We start from the raw sequence: 24,059 nt of genomic DNA, 5'->3' as shown, positions 1-24,059 counted from the left end.
GTCTAGAGAGGAAAGGCCAGGCGAAATCACTATGTTTTTCCAGTGCCATGAAAGATTTTTATTCTTCAATCCTTCATCATGCTTTTAATCCTGAGCTAGATTTAGTTTATAAAACTGCAGATTTAGTAATTTTGATAATATTTACCACCATTTTTATATCACTTTACAACAGGGTTTTGATCAAACACCGGAGGTTGGCATACAGCTGATATCTACAGTGATCCATGACATGTTAAATATAGACTGTGCTGTATTAATGGGAGCTAACCTAGCACATGAGGTGGCGGAAGAGCAGTTTTGTGAAACAACAATAGGTAAATAGAACAAATACAGACAATATTCAGTATCTCAAACAGTCTTCTGTCAGGTTACAAACATCATAAATTTTATTTCTGCTTAGTACTTGGGAAGGACTTGATTGAAACCAGATTTGAAGTATAGCTTTATAACAAACAAACAAATATAGATCAAGTTCAGTTTTCAGAAACTTATAACCCTTGTTGGACATATTGAAATTTGCTGATGTATATTAATCCAGGATTTTTCTGCAACAGATTGGCATGGTTACCTGTGTTTTATGGAAATATTCTATTTCTATATGAAACTTGTGAAACAAAGTCATTTCTGTAACAGTCATTTGTGGTCCCAGCAATGTTTTGTGGTGTTGGCATGTAGTGCTACTTAAATTTTTTACTCTTGGCTTTCAAATTTAGTCTATTAAAAACTAAGAGGTGACTGACTTGGCTTGAACCCAAAATTTAATGTAAAATAGACTCGTATAATTCAGTTTTCATCTCTCTTTATTTTTGTTAAAATGTAACATAGGTGTATTTGAATACTGATAAACTGAAGTTGACTGCACTGAAAGATTACCCACCTATTCAGTGTTAGAGGAATTTCATTGTTTGTTGGGTTTTTTTTCTTCACTTTTAACCCATTACATTTTGTTGACTATATCATTTGGAGAACTGGGACATAAGGGCCTTTTCCCAAGGACATGCAACCCAGCCTGGCCTGGGCAGATAGCAAATTCACCACTGTTAAGTTACAAGTCCAGTGCTCTAGCATCTGTGCTAAAGCAGCTCCCCCATATAAGAGGAGGAGGTCCAGTACACCATTAGCCTGGATCACTTGGCCCGCATCATAAAATTTCCAGGTGAAAGAATGAGACACCACTAAACAAAATGGAACAGGTCTTTGTCAGAATTCGTCTGCCATAAAGGAAAGTTGCATTAAATTTGGATCTGATTGGCTGATTGGCATTGTCAACTATCCAACACCTTGATCGACAAGGGAAGCTTGGCTGCTTGGTATTGTTAACTATCCAACACCTTGTTAGACATGGGAAGCTGTTTTGCTTACAAATTCGTAACAAGATTAACTTGTTAGCATTTTCACACTTTGTTTATCCACAAGCGTTTTGGAGAAAAATGAGGGTATTCAGTCCATCACGATGTGCAGGTATATATTTTTAGTATCATGCAATTCATTAACTACGTAAGGTTCTTCAGGAATATTTGATGACAAACAGAAGTGTGCTATATACTTTAATTTAAGAGGGCACAACTAAAAAATTGTTTCTCAGTCAGGGATCATCTCCAAATAAGATGGCAAAATGGAAATTTCTGAAATGATGAAATTGTGACATCTTGGTCCCCAAAGTAACTCAGTATGTTGGTTTTTTTTCTACTGCTAGTTTGAACCGTGAAGATTACGAAATCTCGATATTGATTCTTACAGGTGCCGCCACTGACGAAGAAGGCAACTTGATAAAGGAAGTGTTTGAGACTCCTTACTTCAGGTGCTCTGTTGTAACTGATGCTCAGACGGTGGAGATGTGTGGAGCATTGAAGGTGTGAATAATGTAGTTTTATTGATTATTTCCAGAACAGGGTTAACCCAGACCTGTTGTCACTTAATGTGCTGGCATATCATGGTCAGTTGAGATAAGTAATGGTTGGATGTTTGGTTTTCAATGGTACTTTGAGCGTATTTATCATGGTAAAGAAGTGGGAGGTTAATGCTTGGCCAAAGGACACACCAGGGTAGTCAGCATGGGCTGGTCTGGGTTTGTATTGAACCTGTAACTCTTCATTTGCGAGTCTTGCACTCTGAGAACTGAGCTAATATGGTTCACAGATAACTAATTAAAATAAGGTTTCTTCTTCAAATGTATTACCCAATCATAATACCTTTGGAGAACTACTACTACCTCAAATCCAGCCCTGCCAGGTACTACTTTTAGCTAAGTTTTCTTTTGACCTATGACCCATTGAAACAATATATTCCCTGATCTTAATCATATTATGGCAGATTGGGCTCTGTGCCATATACAGTTGGGTGAATGTCATGTGCATGAAAATTTGGTTTTTGAAATGTCATCGTGGGTTTTTTAAAGATTCAAATCAGATTTTTTTACGTTCATTATTTTTATGGATTTCTTTTTTCATATCAATAAACATACTTTGAACATGGTTTGGTGTGGAAATTGCAGAATAAATGCTGCAGTTAGTAGCTTCAGATTCCAAATTAGATATTAATGTTGTCTTACTCCATTATTTCAACTGTGTAATTCTTATGAATATAATATACATTCTAAATACCATTGTGGAATAAGCTTGTCCTGGTGCCTAGAAACTTAAACTTGACAAGTTTTTCTGTCCATGTAGCTTTCATATTTTGTTGATGTTGCACTGTTTGTTTTTTATTTATTCCACTTAGATAAAGAAACAGAATTTCAGTTTCTAAAATGTAGTATTCTATTCATTCCAGCAACAAAAACAAAAAAATAGTTTTAAACAATCTTATTCTTTCTTTCCTGGTCCTTGCTGAATTTTATTACATTGCAAGTGTGTCTCAATTTATTGGAGAAAACGGTAAAATGTTACTGAGAGACATCTGTATTAAGTTGCATTTCATTTTTTTAACCTGAATGAACAGAAAGGAAACCATAACCTAGAAATAAAATGTCACAAAAGGACTTTTAGTTTTATATTCAGTTTATGGAACAACCACACATATGGTGAAAATAAAACAACGTATGATATAGAGTCAGTTTGTAGCATGTTTCTTCACATATACACAGATGCTGCAAGGGCATGTGTGAATTGTGCAAAATGTTTGTGAATTTGCACACTTTGAGAGCAGTGATTCATAAGAAATCCCACAAATTAGTTTAAGGTTGCACATATAAAAAAAATGTACTTTGCACAGTATACAGTTGTTATTTAACTGAAGTGCTTGTCGTGACATGTCTTTGTTCAGATTGTTAGTATGTCATGACATGTCTTTGTTCAGATTGGCAACATGTCATGACATGTATTTGTTCAGATTGGCAACATGTTGTGACATGTCTTTGTTCAGATTGGCAGCACTTTGCACCTCTGTGTACTTCAGCTTGACATAAATGGTTATTAAGCTAAATTTTACTGGCACATCAGGCCTTGGAACAATCATTGTTAAAGTTTTAACCTCATATTCATCAAGGCAGTTTTGCTAATGCCTGTATAACATAAGAACTACTTAGAAAAACCAAAATGGCCAACTCTCAACTTTTTTCATTTGGCAAATACTAGCTGGTGATAGTGGTTATGACCATGTTTTGAAATATATCAGATTATTGGAAAAGTTTTAATGAAAATATCATTGAGTGATTTTTAAGTTAGAAATGATGTTGAATGTGAGTCCAATGTACATATGGAGTATGATCTAGTACTCTGAATTGAAAAAACAAATTAAAAAGTAAGGATATTCATTTGATCAAAATACATCAGTCTGAAGAAGATGACTGATAGGGATGAACTTGAATCCCTAACACAGCATTATGTAACATGTGGAACCTGACACATTAGTCATCAAAGCACTGATTCAAGGAAGTGAAACTATGGCAACGCTTATGTTATAGACAATAGTTGTCAGCTGTGTAAAAGTATATAACAACCATGAAGAACAGTTTCCCAACATGCTGAAATTGGCTAAGCTAGATATTCTTGTATCGCTTCATACAGAAAACTATTCCAACGAGTTCTCAGCACAAAACAGTATTCATCCACTGATAAGGAAAATATTAACCTCATAAAAAATCAACAGAATAATGCTCATAAAATTTGAGATATTTTGAGGACTTTGATTTCAGTAGAGCCTTGACAAACTGGAGCAGACAGAAAGAAAAATAAATATTTTAATGTTATGTAAATATTACACTATGGCTGTTTCCTTCTCCTCCCTCTCTTTTGTATTCTTACTTTCCCCTTATTTTGGTGACATTTGGGGAGTTCCCCCCATTTGATAAAATCCTGGCAGGATCTGTGCACAAACATCCATTTTAAAATTAAACCAGCTACTATCAGTGGACTAAGATCAAAGCAATAATGGATATAAGAGCATTGTCTGTCTTTCTTTCAGTTTTAACAGTATTAAAGTGGAGCCTGTACTGTATTGCCTTGGAGTGCACAATGGGAGGGTCATTGTGAGATGTACTCAAAAATATACATTGCATCCGATAGGAAATATTTATGCATGACTTAAGTTTTCTGAAAACTATACAAACATTAAAAATATTGGTAATATCTTAGCAAAAGTTTATACCTCAAATTAAAGTCACCAAGACAGCCATCCCCCAAAAAATTAGGTTGGAATCTTAGTAGATTTTTCTTTATTCTTTTATCCTTAATGTGATAAATGCCTCCAGTCACTCTCAGTTAACAGATTTATTATAATTTTTTAAGACAACTTCAGTTGTAAAAACTCCATAACATTTGATTTGTTGTGAATGCATATTTTTAATTAGTTTGCAGATGATGTTATTGTAACAGATGATTTGTATTTCTTGGTTGGTTGGTTAATGATAAGATCAGTATGCAAATGAATTGAAATAATCACAATGAAAACATATTTAACAAATTCATGTATTGAGACAATTTCCACTCCGGTTTTATTACCATTTTGAAATAAAAGAAAAATGTGTAGTTTCTGCGATTCTCATAAGCAGGTGCTTCTAGTAACGTTATATGTAGTGGCATTTATTATTGCAAACCTAAGTAAGGTATATGATGGCTGGTAAACATGTATGTAAATTCACAAAAACTGAGATAATAGGCAAACAGAAATTGAAACTACTGACGAAGAAGTGGATTCCCCAGTAGTTGAAACTAGAAGAAAAATAACACAGCCGACCTAAAGAAATCACTTGAACACTGAAACTTTGAGAAACATGTTGACTATATTATTGGAAGGGCTTAAAATTGTAAACTATGACTTCCCCCCTTGCTATTAGATTGTTGTTGGAGGCATCGCAAAGGAGAATTATACAGTAACAGATGGTTATCTATTTATTTTTTCTTGCAAATGACATGTACAATACACTAAATAATTGATACCTCATTTTATTATGATGCTGGTGTGATAACACCATTGGCCCACCAAATGGCCCCTTTTTTGTCAAACCTGGTTGCAAAACTGTTATTTGGATAAGGTCTGCTGACATTTTCGTCTCACAGTTATCAAACCCATTCAGACGCATTTACATCTGAGTTTCCAGCACTTGATAAAAGCAATGCAGCAAGGAATAGGACTAACCCCAAATTTCATAACGTAGACAAGAATATTTGTCATGCCACTTTTAAACTTATGCATAACATTATGGCAACATCCTGCATATTGGACTTTGCATTACTAGCCATTTTCAGCTGGCAAGAAACTTGGGTAGCAGGCATGCATGGAAGTCTACTACTAGGAGAATACCAAGATCATTCCCATGGGATACACATCATACTGAAGATAATGTCCTGATGGCTTCAGCTAACTTAGATTTAGTGAGATGAGATGCTTGTCTTCAGTCATGATCACTTGAGCTGTATGACTCCTTTGCTTTACAGGGTACAGCTTTACAATAAAGGAGGTTCAGAGCCAGGCACCAAAGAACCTGCTCCTCCTATTGGCCTTGGAGTTGACTTCCAAGAGAGTGTGGATTGCAGTGAGAGAGTTTTTGAAACTCCAGTTTGCTCAGTGCAGCAATGAATTTAATTCTCATTGGCTGTTTTGTCATGCACCCTTGGCAGATTGCACTGTGTCCCAGTGGGCCACTTTTTCAGTCAACTCAATCATCGAGACATGATGATGAAAGCTGTTTAAGTTCCAACCAAAAGTTACCTTATGCACAGTTGACAGGTCTTAAACTTGGGGAACCCACCTGTTGCCATCCTTCACCACTGTAAGCAGTACAGGTAAAACCTGTTATAATGCAGTTACACTCATAACACTATGGAGGCATGGCTTCCATTTTTTAATTTAAGGTGACCTGTCTTTTCAGCATCCTGTATACATACTCTCGGAAAAGATGATTATTCATATCCCTGGCAGATTCTTTTTATCCCAGCACTGCGTTTAATATTGCCTTAACTTTCAAAATTTTCTAAAAATATTGCAGTGTTGTATTTGTTAACAAAAATTTTTAAAAGAGCTATCAAGTTAAAAGATTTTTTTAATACAGTCTGCACTGTTTAATGTTTGGAGGAAGTAACATATAGCTATTTTGACATTCTCCAAGAACTAACAAACCATTTAAACATATGAATTTTAAACGTATGAATTTGATCTCTTTGTCGGCTGACTGAGAAGTTCTTCAGATCCAACAAAGAGCCAAATTTTTTGTGATGCGCCACCTGTGTCAAATGAATGTCATTGATACCAGTTATTGTAAACTCCGTAGTAAGATCAAACAAACTTAATGGAGACAAACAAATGTTTCCGGTCTGTCACAAATTACATATTTGTCAACTGATAACATACCATGTATGTTTATTGTCTTTGAGTGACACCTGGCACATGAATGTTACATCTGGAGAATTTACATTCTGCTACATGTGCTATGCCAATCATTGACTTGTCAGACTGCCAGTTTCTCATGTTCTTTTTCAAATTTTAAATCGTTAACTTAAATTGTCAATGGGTATATTTACCTCATCACCATGCACCATTTCTGCCATATTGGCATGTATACTGAAGTATATTTGATGTCTGATGAAACACGCGAACAAAACAAATGATATATAATCAACAGGTTAGTTAAAACTGATATTGAAATTTCAGTGCACATTTTATATGGGGAACGTTTTTCAAAAACATTTTTAATGCAATCCTGCTTATATTGCAATGTTATTCTTTGGACCCCAAGCATCACATTATCTGTTTTACCTGTAGATGGGTTGGGAGGAGTTACCTCTTCACATCATCCTTTTGGAAATTAAGGATATGTTCAATATAGAATCAACTCAACAGGGAAGTAGTCCATATCATGTCAAACAACTTGATGGGGGTGGGTTTGAAAATTGCCCAACATGTGCATTCTAGATTTGAAGTTTCTGTGCCAGTTCTCTGCAGTTATCCAGATCAGACAGATTTACAGCATGCTCATTGCCTTGGCTGATGCATTGTCAAAGAGGTCCAGATCCTTCACTCTGATTAGTCCATTTGTCAGTGTCTTTCATTTGGTCTGTTCGTGCTTTTTTACAACAAGATAGAATCACAGACTGCCTATCTTTGTCCCTCTGAACCCAGATCTAAAAGCCTCAGCCATGGATGCAGTATGAATTAGTTTAGTGGTTTCTGTGGCATACATTTACACAAATGCACACACAAACACACACATTTTTTTTTAAAAAAAGGCTGTACAGAAAGTTAGTGACCAGAACTGTAAAATGATTCTGGTAGCCCCACTCAGGTAGGACAAGTCCTGGGCTAATGATCTTCTCAATCTAGTAATGATTTTCCCTCAAAAGTCCTTCCCAAGCTGACTCCTCCTTCATGCTTGGCACACGTTGGGAGAGTCATATGAAGAAAGGAATTTCAGCCTTCAGTTGTAGAGAGAATCTCATGAGTGAAAAGTCTATCCACTTTGAAAGCTTATGATGAAAAATGTGTTTTCAGGGACTGATTTAAGGTTGTTAGTATCTCCAATTAGTGCCTCAATCCCACAGTTGGCCAACTTTTCTCCTGCTCTAGTTGGTTCTAAATTAAATGATGCTACTTGACAATCCAATATCGCCACCTCAGTGGTCATTTTGAAAATCTTGTTTTTACAACTAAATGGTAAAATCATTTTGAGATGGATTTTACACCAGAAGACTTCTTATGATGTCTTGCTGGTCTTGTAATAATGAAAATGGTGCTTATCTTACATCCAATATGGCCACCTTGGTAGCCATTGTGAAAATCCAGTTTCCTCTAGTGCCAAATGGGAAGTCATGATATCAAATGACGTTTTCAGAAGCAGACTTCTTATGGTATCTGGTTGATCCTTGGTGAAGAAGAATTATGCCAATCTAACATGTTACCGATAATTGTCCAGAAATTGATGGTCATATCAGCATAAGGCATGTCTTGTTGGTTCAAAATGAATATGGTGTGCTGATCTTATGTCCAATGTGACTGTCAGTATGGCACAACATTAAGGGTAGGTTGGTAGTGATTTTGTTGTTTGTTATTTGTCCATCATCGTACAGTTCAAGTTATTTGATCTGTAGCTATATCTTGCTTTGAGCATTTTGTTTTAGTTATTTGATATCTAATTTTATTTTGTCTTTAGCTTTCTAATTAGGCTGTTATTTAATTTATAATTGCAATGTTTTTAGCTTTCTAATTAGGCTGTTATTTAATCTTTAATTTGATTATATTGTTTCTTTCAGAATGTAGTTGCTATAGGAGCAGGCATTGTGGATGGGTTAAAGATGGGTGACAACACTAAAGCAGCTGTAATCAGATTGGGACTGATGGAAATGGTAGCATTTGGAGAAATGTTTATACCAGGTTCTAATAATTTTCACTTCAGACTCATCAAGTGTGCATTACAGATATTCAGGAACATAAACTATTTCATATTTTGTGGGACTTTAATCACAATGAAATTGATTTTTTTTTATGCTGTAGAATTTTCACTAAACCATGGTTGCTAAAAACTGCACATCTGAATGTTCTATGAACAAAGTGCTAGATTAAAGTTTTTGAAAGCTGCCTATCTTTTCATCAATGGTTGTAGTCCATTACAACTTTGGTTACTATTTCTGTAAAGTTTGTACTCTGCTATGGTAGGAGTTCCTGACCTGCTTGTGAGAGAAGTGCTATATTCAGGTTTCTGAAATATGTTTATCATGTACATCATCAATGGTTTTATTCCACCACAGCTTTGGTAGCAGATTACTGCACATATACAGTTTTGTACCCAGATATGGTAGAAGCCCCATTGTGACTTGCATAAGATCTAATCAGAATGCCACAAATCAGAAACAGTATTAATCAGAACACAGATTAGATACTGTTCTGTGTCACAGATCAGTTACTGTATTTATCGAACACAGATCAGAGACTGCATTGTGTCAAACACATAAGATACTGTGCTTTGTGGAACACAGATCATATACTGTATTGTATTGAACACAACAGATATTTGTGTTGTGTGGAACAAATTTCAGATACTGTATTTGTGTGGAACATAGATCAGATACAGTATTGTGTGGAACAACAGTACAGCATTGTTTGAACATGTATTGATTTTTCTTGTCTAGAATAAGCAAGACATGGGTGTTATTAGTCACATGACAGTTTCATAAAGGCTTCAGCATCAGGTTTATGATTTTTAGCTCTGTTTCTCTGCTTCTTAATTTAGAGCCCTGGCAGTTGATAAGTGCGGTCATTTTAAGGGAATTAATCACCAGTAGCTACAGACTCTGTACCAGATCTGATTTTTGTGTGCATCATTTCCATTCATTCAGTATTTCATTTGCATTCTGTTCATGTTTCAGCTATCAGCTATTCAGTTTTTAGGTATTATCATTTGTTCGTTTTCATACACAGAAATGCATCTTTTCCCATTGTTTCCTTTCATTTCCTTCATTTTAACTATATTTACTGAAGTGAGCAATTCTGTTTTGTTGGTATTAATTGGTAGGAACTATTGCTTTTGCCTTGTGTATTACTGAAGTGTACTCTAACAAAAAAACAAGAGTTCCTCGAAAGGAATGAAGCAGTACTGGCCAAAAAGTATTTATTGCAATTCAAGGTAGGGCAGTTCTTTTAAACTGCCAAGTGTTGAAACATCTCTAGGGCAACAAGACTGTCTAATTAGGCACTGTGGCAGCCATATTGAATGCAAGATCAGCACCATTTTCATTTGGGACAAACATGACACCATTAAAAGACTTTTGATGAAAACCTCATGTTCATATGATCATAATCACACAAGAGCTTTTAGGTCTGCTCAACATCAATTTAATTCCAGACCAATTATATATCATAATTTGTCTTTTGGTGGAAACCTTCCTCCCATGTCAATATGACTTAACATTTAGGAGGAGTAACAATATTAAGATTTTTAAAATAGCTGATATGCCATGGTGCCACGATGGCCATATTGGATGTGAAAGCAAAACCATTTTCATTTAGTAGCATCCAGGCAACATAAGAAGTCTTCTGGTGAAAATCCAGTGTTGATATGATTTACCAGCTAGGAGGAGTAGTGATAAAATGTTCAAGATGGCCACTCTTGTGGGCATATTTGATAACTGATTGTCAGTTTTTGTTAAGACCTACTAAACATAGGAAGTCCTCCTTTGAAAACCCCATGTTGATACAACTTTCCATTCAGAAGGCGTAACTGTGACAAGATGGCTGCTGTGGTGGCTATATTGGATGTCAGATTGGCACCATTTTGATTTAGGATCAAGTGGACATCATAGGTGTTTTAGTTGAAACACTATGTTGATACAGCTATCCATTGAAGTGTCCGTTCTTCATGATAACAAAAGTTTAAAGCTGGCCACTATGGTGACTATATTGGTCCCCTGGGTTACCACATTTACATTTACGACCAATTACTCATCACAAGATGTCTTTTAAGACCCCATGCTGATATGACTTTCCATTCAGTAGTAGTAGCAATAACAATATTTTAAAACAATTGTGGCCATATTGGATATCAGATCAGCATCATTTTTATTTAAGACTGACTGGACATCATAAGAAATATTTGATTGAAAAACCCATATTCATATGACCTTCCACTCTGAATGAGTAACCATAACAAGATTTTGAAGATGGCTGCTGTGGTGGCCATATTGGATGTCCATGCAGAACCATTTTTATTAATGACCAGTTAGATACCATAAAAAGTTTTCTTTTGGTAACCCCATGTCAACATGGTTATTTATTGAGGAGAAGTAGTGATAAGTCTTTAAAGATGGTGGCCATGTTGAAGATCAAATCAGTACATCAGATTCCCATCACTTTCATTTAGGGCCAGCTAGAAATCATAAAAAGTCTTTCAGTGAAAACTGGTGTTGACAATCCGTTCAAAAGTTGGAGGATCCATGACAAAATTTCAGGATGGCAACCCGGGCAGCCATATTGGATGTCCAAATGGAACCTTTTTCATTTAGCACCAGTTAGACATAAGAAGTATCGGGTGAAAGCCCATGTTGATATGACTATCCATTCAGGAGGAATAACAAGTTTTTTTCATGATGACTGAAGAAGAAGCCATAATGAATGACAGATCAGCACCATTTTCCTGTGGGACCATCTAAACATCACAAGATGTCTTTCATTTAAAACCGCTTGGTGATTTGATCATCCATTCAGGAGAAGTAGCAATAACAAGATTTTCAAGGTGGCTGCTGTGGCACCTATACTAGATATCTGAGCAGCAACATTTACATTTGAGACTTGAGCTGTAATGACTTAACTGCTAGCTGATGATGGTTTGAGTTTTGGCAGTAACCAGTAACAAAACTTGGTAACCAGTTAACTGCAGATGTCATCCCTCTCCCACACACACTGACACACACACTCCTTGACTTGTAACACCAAACCTTTTTAGTAAGCTGAAAAAAATTTGTATACTATAAAATGTAAATAAATTCTTCACTGCCAGAATTTTCTTCACAAACAAGCTTTCAACAGGAATTGAATCCTTGTAATATCTTTGCCTTGGGAAACAGTCAAATGCTTTCTTCCTTTTGACAGTTCATGTGTCTTGTGGTTTTAAGTTAATTTAACACTAGTGTAAAGCAAGTTTACACATTGCATTTGAGTGATTTTTGACATTTTGTCTGATAGTAATTACGGCATCAAATGGATATAAGCAAATAATTTAGTGTGGAACATGTATCTATTTCTCATGAGAAAAAAACAGCAGGAAATATCTTCATGTCATTAATCAATGGTCTTTACATACACTGGGGACTAGTGAGATATGTCATGATGTTATCTGTGGAAATCAACAAAAAATCACTGTCTTTACATAGACTTGGGTTTGGGAGATATAAATGATGTTATCTATGGAAATCCTCTAAGAAATCACAGGTTTTTACGTGAGCTGGGGATTTTGGATATACACCAAGATGTTATCTATGGAAATCCTCCATAAATGAATGGTCTTTACATAAACTGGGGACTAGTGAGATATGTTATCAATGGAAATCCTCAAGAAATCACTGGTCTTGATATAAATGGGGGATTTATGAGATGTGATTTCTCTAAATTAATCCAGTTGTATTTGAAGGTGAGGTACAATTTATAATTTTCTTTTTCTTTTTTGTATTAACTAATAAAATCATATCGAGAATTATTTATACTTTATGCTGTAAATTTTAAACAACTAAAAATAATTTGGATTCATCAAATTTACTTGTGATGTGATTTGATTTTGATTTTTAACGTAGCTTTAACAATTTTCCAGTCATATCGCTACGATGTCTGCAATGTGGCAGTTTATAGTGATGTCTAGCACTGGGGCATCATGCCGCAGACATGTAGCATGATGTCCCACCCAGTCACATTATCATGACACCAGGCCGACCAGTCCTAACACTAACCTCTTAATGCTGAGCGCCAAGCGAAGCAGCTGTTAGTACCATTTTTGTAAGTTTTTGGTATGACTCGGCCGGGGATCGAACCCACGACCTCCCGCATCCGAGGCGGACGCTCTATCCACTAGGCCACCGGAGCGGTTCAAATTTACTTAAGTATTGCCTGAGGTTCAGGAAAAAAAGAAGCAAGCATAAAAAAGAAAGAAAGGCAGTAGCTCAGGGGAAAAAAGAGTTTAAGACTTGCACAGATTTTGTTAGGGTCATTGGAACATGTATGCTATGCTCCTGTAAGTATTCCTACAGCTGAAAAACTAAAAGCAAGTGTTCAAAATAATAGGAACAATACATTAACATTGTGTCCAAGCAGAAGAACTTGTTACCAGAATAATAATGTACAGGCTGCTATAGGTTGAAGGAAAAGATCAGAGGTGACCTGAATGGGGCTTTAAAAAAAATCAGTAGTTCATGGATTTTACCCTGAAAAATATTGACATATTTAGTTATCTACAGTCCCAGAAAAAAAAGAGGTGCAATATCAAATTTTCCATTTTGTGTCTGTCTTTTATTCCATTTTTAGTAATATTTTGTAATTTTTTCATAATTCTGCTATTTATATGATGATGTTCTCGTAAGACTAAGCAAGCATCATTTCTCAATTGTTCTTCGTATTTCATAATAAATATAGTCATTTTACATCAGTTATACAACCTGATGAATCTGTTATGCTAGCAGACATCAGCAACTGTAAAGGCAGAATCTGGAAAAAGCACAAGTCCTAGAATTTTTCCGTCACTAAATGTGATTTTACTGTAATGAAATGACATTTGAAAAATAAATTGAACACTGTTAGTTCAAACAAGTGAATTATGGATATATCATCAAGTGGTTTAAAAATTGAGTATTTTCATGAGTGGCATAGCCAAAATTGAAAAGATGTTTTTTCACCCACGAGATGAAATATATCTGTTATTCACTTGTTGCAAGTAATTTTCTTTTAATTTTATGCTCAAATTTATTTGCTAATGAGATGTGCAATATAACAGATTGAAGTAGCAGATTTCTTACTGGATCCCCTGTGATGTCAGCGGTTTTCCATTTATGTTTTTGTTGTGTTTTATTGGAAAGATAATATAAGCAGTTACATTATTCTCCTTCCCTATTCAAAGTATAATAACACATTAAGAAAAATAAATAATATCTGCCTTGTTGGATTTGAACACAGGTTGTCTTTAATGGAAGGCAATGATATAAACCACTCAAATATGCAAGCATCTGAGAATAACTCCTAATATCATGGTTATAACATGTCTATTAACAGCCATTGAAAAATTATATTTTTTTACTCCAGTGAAATATCAAGGTTATTTCTCAGAAAATACAGTAATCCACTACCTAGAATCACTGCATGTGATTAAATATACATTAGTATAACTTCTTTAGTGTTGAGGTTTTGTGTTTCTGCCTCACCAGCATTACCATGATGAAACATGTTTGTCACTTTTTCCATAGTGGCAAGAGGTCTAACGATGTCATAAGTATTTGCTAATTAGATACAGGGGAGATAAGCCATTGCACAGATAAAAGGTAGACAATAGGTTCTGCAGAACTGGTTGGCCTTGGTGTTTTTTTTTTTAATTTTTATTTTATCATATATATCTTGCTGCTGTGGGCAGGAAAGCAAAATATTTTTCAGTCTTGGTGTATTTTGTGATAAGGAAGCTAGAGCACCATGGATGTTCTCTCTACAGTGGTTTTTGTATTTTTTATATAAAAATTATTTTTTACTTCAAGGGTGTACAAGGGAGACATTTTTTGAAAGTTGTGGAGTGGCCGATTTGGTAGCTACATGTCATGGAGGCAGAAACAGAATGCTGGGAGAAGCGGTGGTTCAGTCAGAAAAGGTAACAGCAGAGTTTTCCAATTTGCACATTATATGACAGCTTAAGAATTCAACATATTTGTCATGACCGACTGAAAAATATCACCAGAGGGTTTGAATTTTAGGCAGGAACAAGTCTCTAGCAAAAACTAAATATGAAAATGATCATTCTCAGACAGAAGCACATGATGGAATAATTATATTTCTTATATTTCTGTTCAAAAACATGTTAGATCATTAGTACAAAAGAACATGTTAAATCAAATTGATACAAAAGCAGCATGTTTGATCATCAGTATAAAAGCAACATGTTAAATTATTAGAACCTTTTGCTTTGGGGGTCAAAAGGTCAATAAATGAAGCAAGAAAAATGGTTTCTGGACGACAATTGATTTTTAAGCATTTATATTCACCAGTGTTTGTAGATGACCTACATAGTGGGTATGAAAGATGCCATTTGTTTTGGAGATCAAAAAGTCAAAGGTTAGGGTCACTTTGACAGAAAGAAGAAACCTGTTTTTGTGTAATTACTTTATATTCAGCCCATGCACCTTGGCCCAAGTTTTTGGAGGGCTTTCACTTTAGGTATGGAAGAGCCATGTCATTTTTGGGGTGAGAAGGTCAGATGTAAGGGTTTATTGTGTCCCTGGAGTATGTTTCTTGACCAAATGCGGGAAATCGCCTGCACTTGGATTAATAAAGAAATCTTTGGATTCTGGGGTCTAAAGGTCAGAGGTCATGATCATGGTAAGTCTGATAAGAAAATAATAGTTTTGCACCTTAAATCTAGTTCAGTACTGTGTACTTTAACCAAAGGCTGACATTATTTAGACCCATTGGTCAGTAATCTCAGAGTTCACCATACCCAAATAGTGCCTTCATAGAGTACTATTAAACATGGGGTAGGTGTATAATGTGTTGGACCACTCCAGTGGCCTGGTGGTTGGAACATCTGCCTTGGATTTTGGAGGTCACGGGTTCAAACCCAAGCCGAGCCATACCAAAGAATTGTAGTAGCAGCTGCCTTGCTATAGACTCAGCATAAAGAGTTTAGTGTTAGGACTGGTTGGCCTGGTTTAAGATAATGTGACTGGGTGGTACATGATGCTATGTGTCTCCACCATGATAAACTGCCACACTGCAGACATCATAGTGATATGACTGAAAAAAATTAAAGCTACCTTAAAAATCCAAACATGCACACATATCTAATGTGTTATTCGTGGAACTTGTGTTGGTATATTTATCAGTCTTCCTTCATTTCTAGTGTAGCTGTTATCACAATAGATACCTTGCATGGTGTACACAGTGCATATGTACTGAGTTTTATTTGACCTGAATGAAAGCCTGTGTGTGTGTGATTTTAGTTTTTAATGTAGCTTTAACAGTTTTCCAGTCATATCGCTACAGTGTCTGCAGTGTGGCAGATTATAGTGATGCCAAGCAGTGGGGCATCATGCCGATGACATGTAGCATGGTGTCCCACCCAGTCACATTATCCTGTCACCATGCCAACCAGTCCTAACACTAACCTCTTAATGCTTAGTGCCAAGCAAGGCAACTGCTAGTACCATTTTTGTAAGTCATGGTATGACTTGGTCGGTGTGTGAACCCACAACCTCATGCGTCAGAGGCAGGTGCTCTAACCACTTAGGCCACCTGAGTGGTTGAAAGTCTATGTCACAGCTCTGTAGCTGCTTATCATTTTCATTAGGCTGTTCTTTGTGGATATGGTTTCAGATTTGTTAGATATGAAGATATGAAATCAGTCTCATCTAGATTATAAATTTGCTACATAAATACTTTCAGATATAGAAGATAAAGTGCAATTCATAATGTCTAAGAATGGTTGTAGTATTGGAACCAAAATATTTGGCCAGTCTGCTTTAAATGAGCAGCACTATGCCAGTGGTACTATGGATTGAATTCAGGAATACAGAGAAGTGAAGCAAGCATGTTATCATTAAGTTGTTTAGTCGGAATGAAATGTATAGTTTTGTATCAAGTTATGTACATTTTTTAATTTGAAATTTTTCTATGTATTTCCAGACTTTGAAGGAGCTTGAGAAAGAAATTCTCCATGGTCAGAGTTTCCAGGGACCACTTGTGGCCAGAGAGATCTACAGTATGCTAGAACAGAAGAATCTCACTGAAAGGTACTGTACAAAGAAACAACATTCTAACACATCTATGAATGTAACAGATTTATTTTTTGGGGTTGAACATTACATGTTCTGGCATTTTAATGCAAGATATATATAGTCACTAACTCTGATCCATTTGTCATTTTTTCACTCTTCCTGTTACATAGTGCCATGGGAGAATATCTTTCCAGTTAAAAGTTTACGGAATACTTAAAATCTTGTTGTTGTTGTTGTTGTTGTAGGGTTTAACGCCATTTTTCAGCACACGATAGGCTATACATGGCGGCCAGTATTAATGGTGGAGGAAGAACCCGGGAAATCCCCGGAAAGAACCACCGACCCTCGAGAAGCTACTGGCAAGCTTTCTCACATATCCACATTGGCCGAATCCGAGACTCGAACCCATGCAGACAGAGGTGAGATGGCAGTGATCCGTAACGGAGAGCGCTTTAGACCACTCGACCATAAAATCTTGTTAAAATAGGGATAATTGTATTATAATTTCTGTCAACATTGGTTATATTTTAGTAAATTTTTTGTTTTTTCTTCTAATGCATTGCATATAAAACTAAATTATTACTGATTGATATTATTCTTTTCATTCATATGCATAAAACTTGAAATGTTACTCAACAAATGCCAGTTGGATAAAATTTAGTAGTTAATACATACTCTATGGCTATCTTAATTGGAAATGAGTTTTCATTGTCTTCCATTGTATACTTACAGACAAAAAATTCCTTTAAAGCAAATATAACTGTCCTATGATAGATATAGTCTCCTGTAAACAAAATGATGATGTACTGCAAAAAATATAATAGTGTCTTATAAACATTACAATCGTGTCATACAGATAATATAATAGTGTCCTATAAAAATATGTGTCCTATAAATAATATAATAGTATCATATAAAAATAGAATCGTGTCCTATAAATAATATAATATTGTCTTGTAAAGAACATAATAGTGTCCTATAAAGAATATGATAATATCCTATAAAAAATAAGTGTCCTGTACAATTATAATATCCTATAAATAATAAATGTCCTGTACAATTATAATATCCTATAAATAATAAATGTCCTGTACAATTATAATATCCTATAAATAATAAGTGTCCTACAATTTTTTTATAATATTGTCTTGTAAAGAACATACTTGTGTCCTATAAAGAATATAACAGTGTTCTATAAATAATATAATGGTGTTCTATAAAGAATATAAGTGTCCTATAAAGAATATAACAGTGTTCTATAAAGAATATACTAAATAGTGTCCTTTAAATAATAATAATTATTGTTCTATAAAAAAAAACATTAATAAAAATAATATAAAAGTGCACATTAATCGTGGTCATGTGGTCTAAAGGACTTGCCTTTATCGATTACTGCCATCTAACCTCTGTCTGGGGGTGCGTGGCCTGGGCCTGACGTCCCGCTTGCCAAAGGAAAGTGAAGTGTCTCTCATAGCCTCTCCTTCCCAGGTGTAGTGATTGCCGCAGGACCACTGTCTCGCTCTTTTGGGCGGGAGGTTACTTGCATATGGCCTCTCCTACACTATTGTGTCCACAGCAGCACCTTCACGCAGTGCCCCCTGTTTTAACAGAGCCTGCTGTGTGGCGCGACCGAGTACCCGGCGGTATAACTGGGTGGGCAGACTGGGCTCATTAGCCTTGGCAGGCAACCAGTCTAAGAGAAGGGAAACTCTGACCCCAAACCCGGGCAGATGAAGCTCGTTAGCCTTGTCAGGCAGTTCATCTAGGAGAAGGAAACTCTGATTCAAAACCAACCAAGTCCCATCCATTGGATTATGGCTCCACTGCCTTGTGGATATCTTCGGGAGAAGGAAAGGCTACGGGAGTAAACCCAGACAGAAAATCAGGAGTGGAGCCCCTAAGGCGGCTGGGGGTCGACTACGACCTCCTTCTGGCAGCTTCTGCATCCAAACTGGTGCCAAATGTCATGCTCAGCATTCCTCTGGACCCCACCAGCAAGGACGAGAGGGGGATCCTGACGTCTGGGCAGCCCAGGATCTCCATACTCCACGCCCAGGCTTGCGCCCTGGAGAGGACACTCCAGTCTCGCTACTGAGTGAGGAAACAACACGGAAGCTGACAGTTTACGGGTTATAAGTCCCACCCGATTGGCGTAGGGAAGGGGCACCACGGGTCAGCTTTGACGGTGGGAGGGATCATCGTGTCCCACTGGCCAACTATCGCCCGCCTCAAGCCGGGCAGCCCCCGGTCAATAAGGTGTTGACCCGCCATCGTCTGCCTGCTCCAGTGGGTGTCTGGAGCTCAGTGTGTTGTTCAGCATGACAAGCAGACGGTAATTCCACACCAGACAAAAGAAACAAGAAACCAATAAAGAAGACTCCAGCTCTTCAATTTGCAAGCTGGAATGTGCGCACCATGTGTACAGGCATCTCCGACGACCTCAGAGAAGTGGACGACACCAGAAAGACGGCCATCATCAATAGAGAACTCACCAGACTAAATATCAGCATAGCTGCCCTCCAGGAAACCAGGCTCGCCTCTAGTGGCTCCCTCAGAGAGGAAAACTACACCTTCTTCTGGAAGGGTCGAGAACCTGAGGAGCCCCGTCAGCACGGAGTGGGCTTTGCCATCAAAAACAATCTCCTGGCCTCGGTTGAACCTCCCACAGGGGGCACTGAGCGTCTCTTGTCCATCCGCCTCACCACTACTTCAGGTCCTGTCGACATCATCAGTGTCTACGCCCCAACCCTCACGTCATCAGAAGACGTGAAGGATCAGTTCTATGGGCAGCTGGACGAACAGATCAAAGGATGCCCCAAAAATGAACCACATTCCTCCTCTGCGACTTTAATGCCAGAGTAGACTCCAGCTTTGACGGTGGGAGGGATCATCGTGTCCCACTGGCCAACTATCGCCCGCCTCAACGCATTGCTAGACAGTGTGCGACTTTAATGCCAGAGTAGGTGCGGACCACGAGTCATGGCCTACCTGCCTCGGATATCATGGCACTGGAAAGACCAACGAAAACGGCCAGAGACTGCTGGAGCTATGCACCTACCATGGCCTGTGCATCACAAACACCTTCTTCAAGTGTAAGCCACAACACAAAGTGTCATGGAAACACCCCAGATCTCATCACTGGCACCAATTCGACTTGGTCATCACCAGGCGCTCTGCCCTTAACAGCGTCCTCTCCACCAGAACCTACCACAGTGCAGACTGTGACTCCGACCATGCCCTTGTGAGCAGCAGAGTGCGACTACAGCCACATGCGCTACACCGCTCAAAACCAAAAGGACGTCCTCGCATAAACACTGCACAGATGTCAGTCCCTGCCAAGGTGGAGGAGTATGTGTCTGCCCTGAACAAGGCTCTCCAGGACCTGCCTGAGTATGACGCTACAGCCAAGTGGAATGCCATGAAGGGTGCCATCTACAGTACGGCTATGTCAACGTTTGGCAAGAAGGAACGACCCAGCAAGGACTGGTTCAATGCACACCTATCAAGGATGGAACCACAAATCGAGGAGAAACGAAAAGCCTTCATAGCTTACAAAAAATGCCCTAATGAATGGACGCTTGCTGCTCTCAGAAGTGCCCGAAGTAACACCCAACGCATTGCTAGACAGTGTGCGAACGAGTACTGGCAACAACTGTGTGAAGGGATCCAGCGCAGTGCTGAGTCCGGACACATCCAAGGCATCTACAGTGGCATCAAGAAGGCTCTAGGCCCCACAGTGAAAGGGGTCACTCCCCTGAAATCCCTGACGGGAGAGAAGATCACAGACCATGGGCAACAGATGGCCAGATGGGTGAAGCACTACTCAGAACTATACTCTCGAGAAACATCAGTCACTGATGCAGCCCTCAGCAGCATAAAGAATCTGCCCACCATGGAAGAGCTCGACAAAGTGCCAACCTTAGAGGAGCTCAGCAAAGCAATCAACTGCCTTCCAAACGACAAAGCACCAGGTAGTGATAGCATCCCGCCCGAAGCTATCAAACGTGGAAAACCAGCATTGATTAAACCACTGCACGAGCTACTTTGCCGCTGCTGGGAGGAAGGAGTAGTCCCCCAAGACATGCGTGATGCCACAATTGTGACCCTTTACAAAAACAAGGGCGACCGCAGTGACTGTAATAATTACAGAGGGATCTCGCTCTTGAATATTGTTGGTAAAGTGTACGCCCGCATCATACTCAACAGGCTGCAGTTGCTGGCAGACCGTGTGTACCCAGAATCACAGTGCGGCTTCAGAGCAGGCAGGTCGACGACAGACATGATCTTCTCCCTACGACAACTCCAAGAGAAGAGCAGAGAGCAAGTTCAACCACTCTACATGATGTTCATCGACCTCACCAAGGCCTTTGACTTGGTCAGCAGGAAGGGCCTTTTTGAACTTCTGAGTAAGATCGGTTGCCCCCCAGAACTCCTCAGCATGATAATCTCTTTCCATGCAGATATGAAGGGAACAGTCCTGTATGATGGATCATCCTCAACTTCCTTCCCAATTAACAGTGGTGTGAAGCAGGGCTGCATGCTGGCACCAACACTTTTTGGGATCTTCTTCTCCCTGCTCCTGTCCTACGCCTTCGACACGTCCACAGATGGAATATATCTACACACCAGGCCCGATGGGAGGCTGTTCAACCTGGCACGACTGCGCTCAAAGACCAAAGTGAGAGCTGTGCTCATCAGGGAGATGCTTTTTGCAGATGATGCAGCTCTTGTGGCCCACACTGAGGAAGCCCTCCAGAGACTGGGAGACCGTTTTGCTGTTGCCTGCACGCAGTTTGGTCTCACAATCAGCTTGGAAAAAACAAATGTCAGCGTGCAAGATACCACCATTGCCCCTTCAGTCAAAATCAACGGTGTCACCCTGGAAGCAGTCAACAACTTTACCTACCTAGGGTCAACCATCAGCAACACTCTCTCGATTGATATGGAGCTGGACAGAAGGCTTGGAAAGGCAAACACCATCATGGCTCGATTAACAAAGAGGGTTTTGGAAAACAACGCGCTGACAGAGCACACCAAGGTCCGAGTCTAACAGGCCTGCATTCTCAGCACCCTTCTATATGGAAGTGAGACGTGGAGTACCTACATGAGGCAAGAACGCCGGCTCAACTCATTCTATATACGGTGCCTAAAACGCATCCTGAAAATCAGCTGGCAAGACCGTGTTCCACACAGCGAGATCCTGCAGCGTGCAAGTACCCCCAGCATGTACTCCCTGCTAATTAAACGCCGCCTTCGATGGCTGGGTCACGTCCGACGCATGGAGGATGGAAGGCTGCCAAAGGACATCTTATATGGACAGCTGGCCACTGGCATGAGAAGAGTCGGACGCCCCTCACTCCGTTTCAAAGATGTGTGCAAGAGGGACATGAAGGCATGCAACATTTCACCCGATGGCTGGGAAGAGCTGGCTGAGGACCGAGGCACCTGGAGACTGATGGTAAACAATGGCATATCAGTCGCTGATGCGAGGAGAGGCCCGTTGGCGGCAGAGAAACGTAAGAGAAAGAAGAACGCAACAGCAACCACAGTAACGCAGACTTCCCAGTATGTCTGCACCAACTGCAGTAGGGACTGTCACTCACGTATAGGCCTGCACAGCCACAGCAGACGATGCCAACAGAGACAGACAACACCCCAAGGGCGCTATTCGCATGGTCTTTCGAGACCGAGTCACCAATGATGAACCTCTGTCTGTGATGCTTTGAGTCTTGATCTTGGTTGGTGTGGGTATGTGAGAAAGCTTGCCATTAGTTTCCTATGGATCAGTGGCTCTTACCGGGGTTTTCCCGGGATCTACCTCTACCAGTTATCCCAGCCACCATGTATAACCTCTGATATGCTGCAAAATGGAGTTAAACCCAAAAGCAGCATCTGTCATATTAACATGGGGTTTTCAGTAAAAACACTTCTTGGAGTATATATAATTTCTGTATATTCCAATGTTACCAATCTTACCTCAAGAAGTGGCTGCCTTGGTTGCCATCATGAAAATCTTTTTGTTCTTCTGTTTAACATGCAAACCCTGATGATTCTGCTGTAAGTCTTATGGAAATTGCCCTTAAAATATGTGCTTACAGAATAAAAGCCCACATTATGGAAATACGATGGTTGTCCATGTTTGATTTAGATCTGGGTTTCACATTAGATTCAGTGGAGTTGGTCAGGGAAAGAGACTAACTTTACAGGAGTCTCTCAGATGCATTAAATTACTCATATTCTGTGATGCAAACCATCTGTATGATCAAGCTGTTGCTTATTTGTTTTAAAAATGGCATCCATCAAGCAATACATTTTCATAATGAAAGAGAAAATAAACGTCTGAAAACGCTTTAATACTCAGTACAGAAGAATTAAAGGGAATATTCAGATTTTTGGGAAAATGCAGTAAGGACAAGAATGCATTCATTTGAGTATGGTACATGGTGGTAAAGATGATTGGCATCAACATGACCAACGTGAAATTTAATGTTTTTAAGGATTACATCAAGTTGAGAGATAGCAAGAAGCCATTGAGCTCCGTATGGTTTTGGAACAGCAGTTTGTGAAACTGTACTGTAGGTAATTATGGTTCAAATTAACTTGAAGCATTTATTCGGCCTACTTGAACACAATGATTAACATTGCTGCATCAATCTTGAATCATACTTCTGGACTTTACAATGCATGTTTTCCATCTTGACAATAGCAGTAAATGATATTTTTTTACACCTTAATAAAAACTTGTATAATTTACACCAAAACAATGACTGCCTTACTGAGAAGGTCTTGTTAGGCTTGGCAGGTCTGCTGTACTCTAAATGGATGGTTGTATCAGCATGGGTTTTTATTAAAGCACTCTAAATTGATGGTTGTATCAGCATGAGTTTTAATAAAGCACTCTTAATGGATGGTTGTATGGAATTTTACTGCAACACTCTAAATAGATGGTTGTATCAGCATGGGTTTTTCGTAAACACTCTAAATAGATGGCTAAATCAGCATGGATTTTTAGTAAAGCACTCTAAATATATGGTTGTATCAGCATGGATTTTTGCTAAAACACTCTAAATATTTGTAGCAGTTCCTAAATAAAAATGCTGCTGCATTGACTTCCAACATGCAAACCATGGTGGCCATCGGCAAATCTTGTTATCAATGCTCCACTTGAATGGAATGGTG

General features: G+C 38.5%; 1 protein-coding gene across 1 annotated transcript in view; it reads left to right on the top strand.

The window, feature by feature from the left end:
- Positions 1-24,059, top strand: part of LOC149791851 (glycerol-3-phosphate dehydrogenase [NAD(+)], cytoplasmic-like) — a 49,906-nt gene that overhangs the window by 12,260 nt on the left and 13,587 nt on the right. Inside the window, exons 4-8 of the mRNA XM_089970359.1 lie at positions 173-314; positions 1,741-1,853; positions 8,685-8,805; positions 14,652-14,761; positions 16,789-16,895. Coding sequence (XP_089826485.1) covers positions 173-314; positions 1,741-1,853; positions 8,685-8,805; positions 14,652-14,761; positions 16,789-16,895 — 593 coding nt within the window. The remainder of the gene's footprint in view (positions 1-172; positions 315-1,740; positions 1,854-8,684; positions 8,806-14,651; positions 14,762-16,788; positions 16,896-24,059) is intronic.

The sequence above is a fragment of the Sinohyriopsis cumingii genome, chromosome 9 (assembly GCF_028554795.1).
Source record: "Sinohyriopsis cumingii isolate HCF-2022 chromosome 9, ASM2855479v2, whole genome shotgun sequence".
Lineage (NCBI taxonomy): Eukaryota > Metazoa > Mollusca > Bivalvia > Unionida > Unionidae > Sinohyriopsis > Sinohyriopsis cumingii.
The sequence above is the reverse complement of the archived record's forward strand: the minus strand, read 5'-3'. Positions and strand labels throughout refer to the sequence as shown.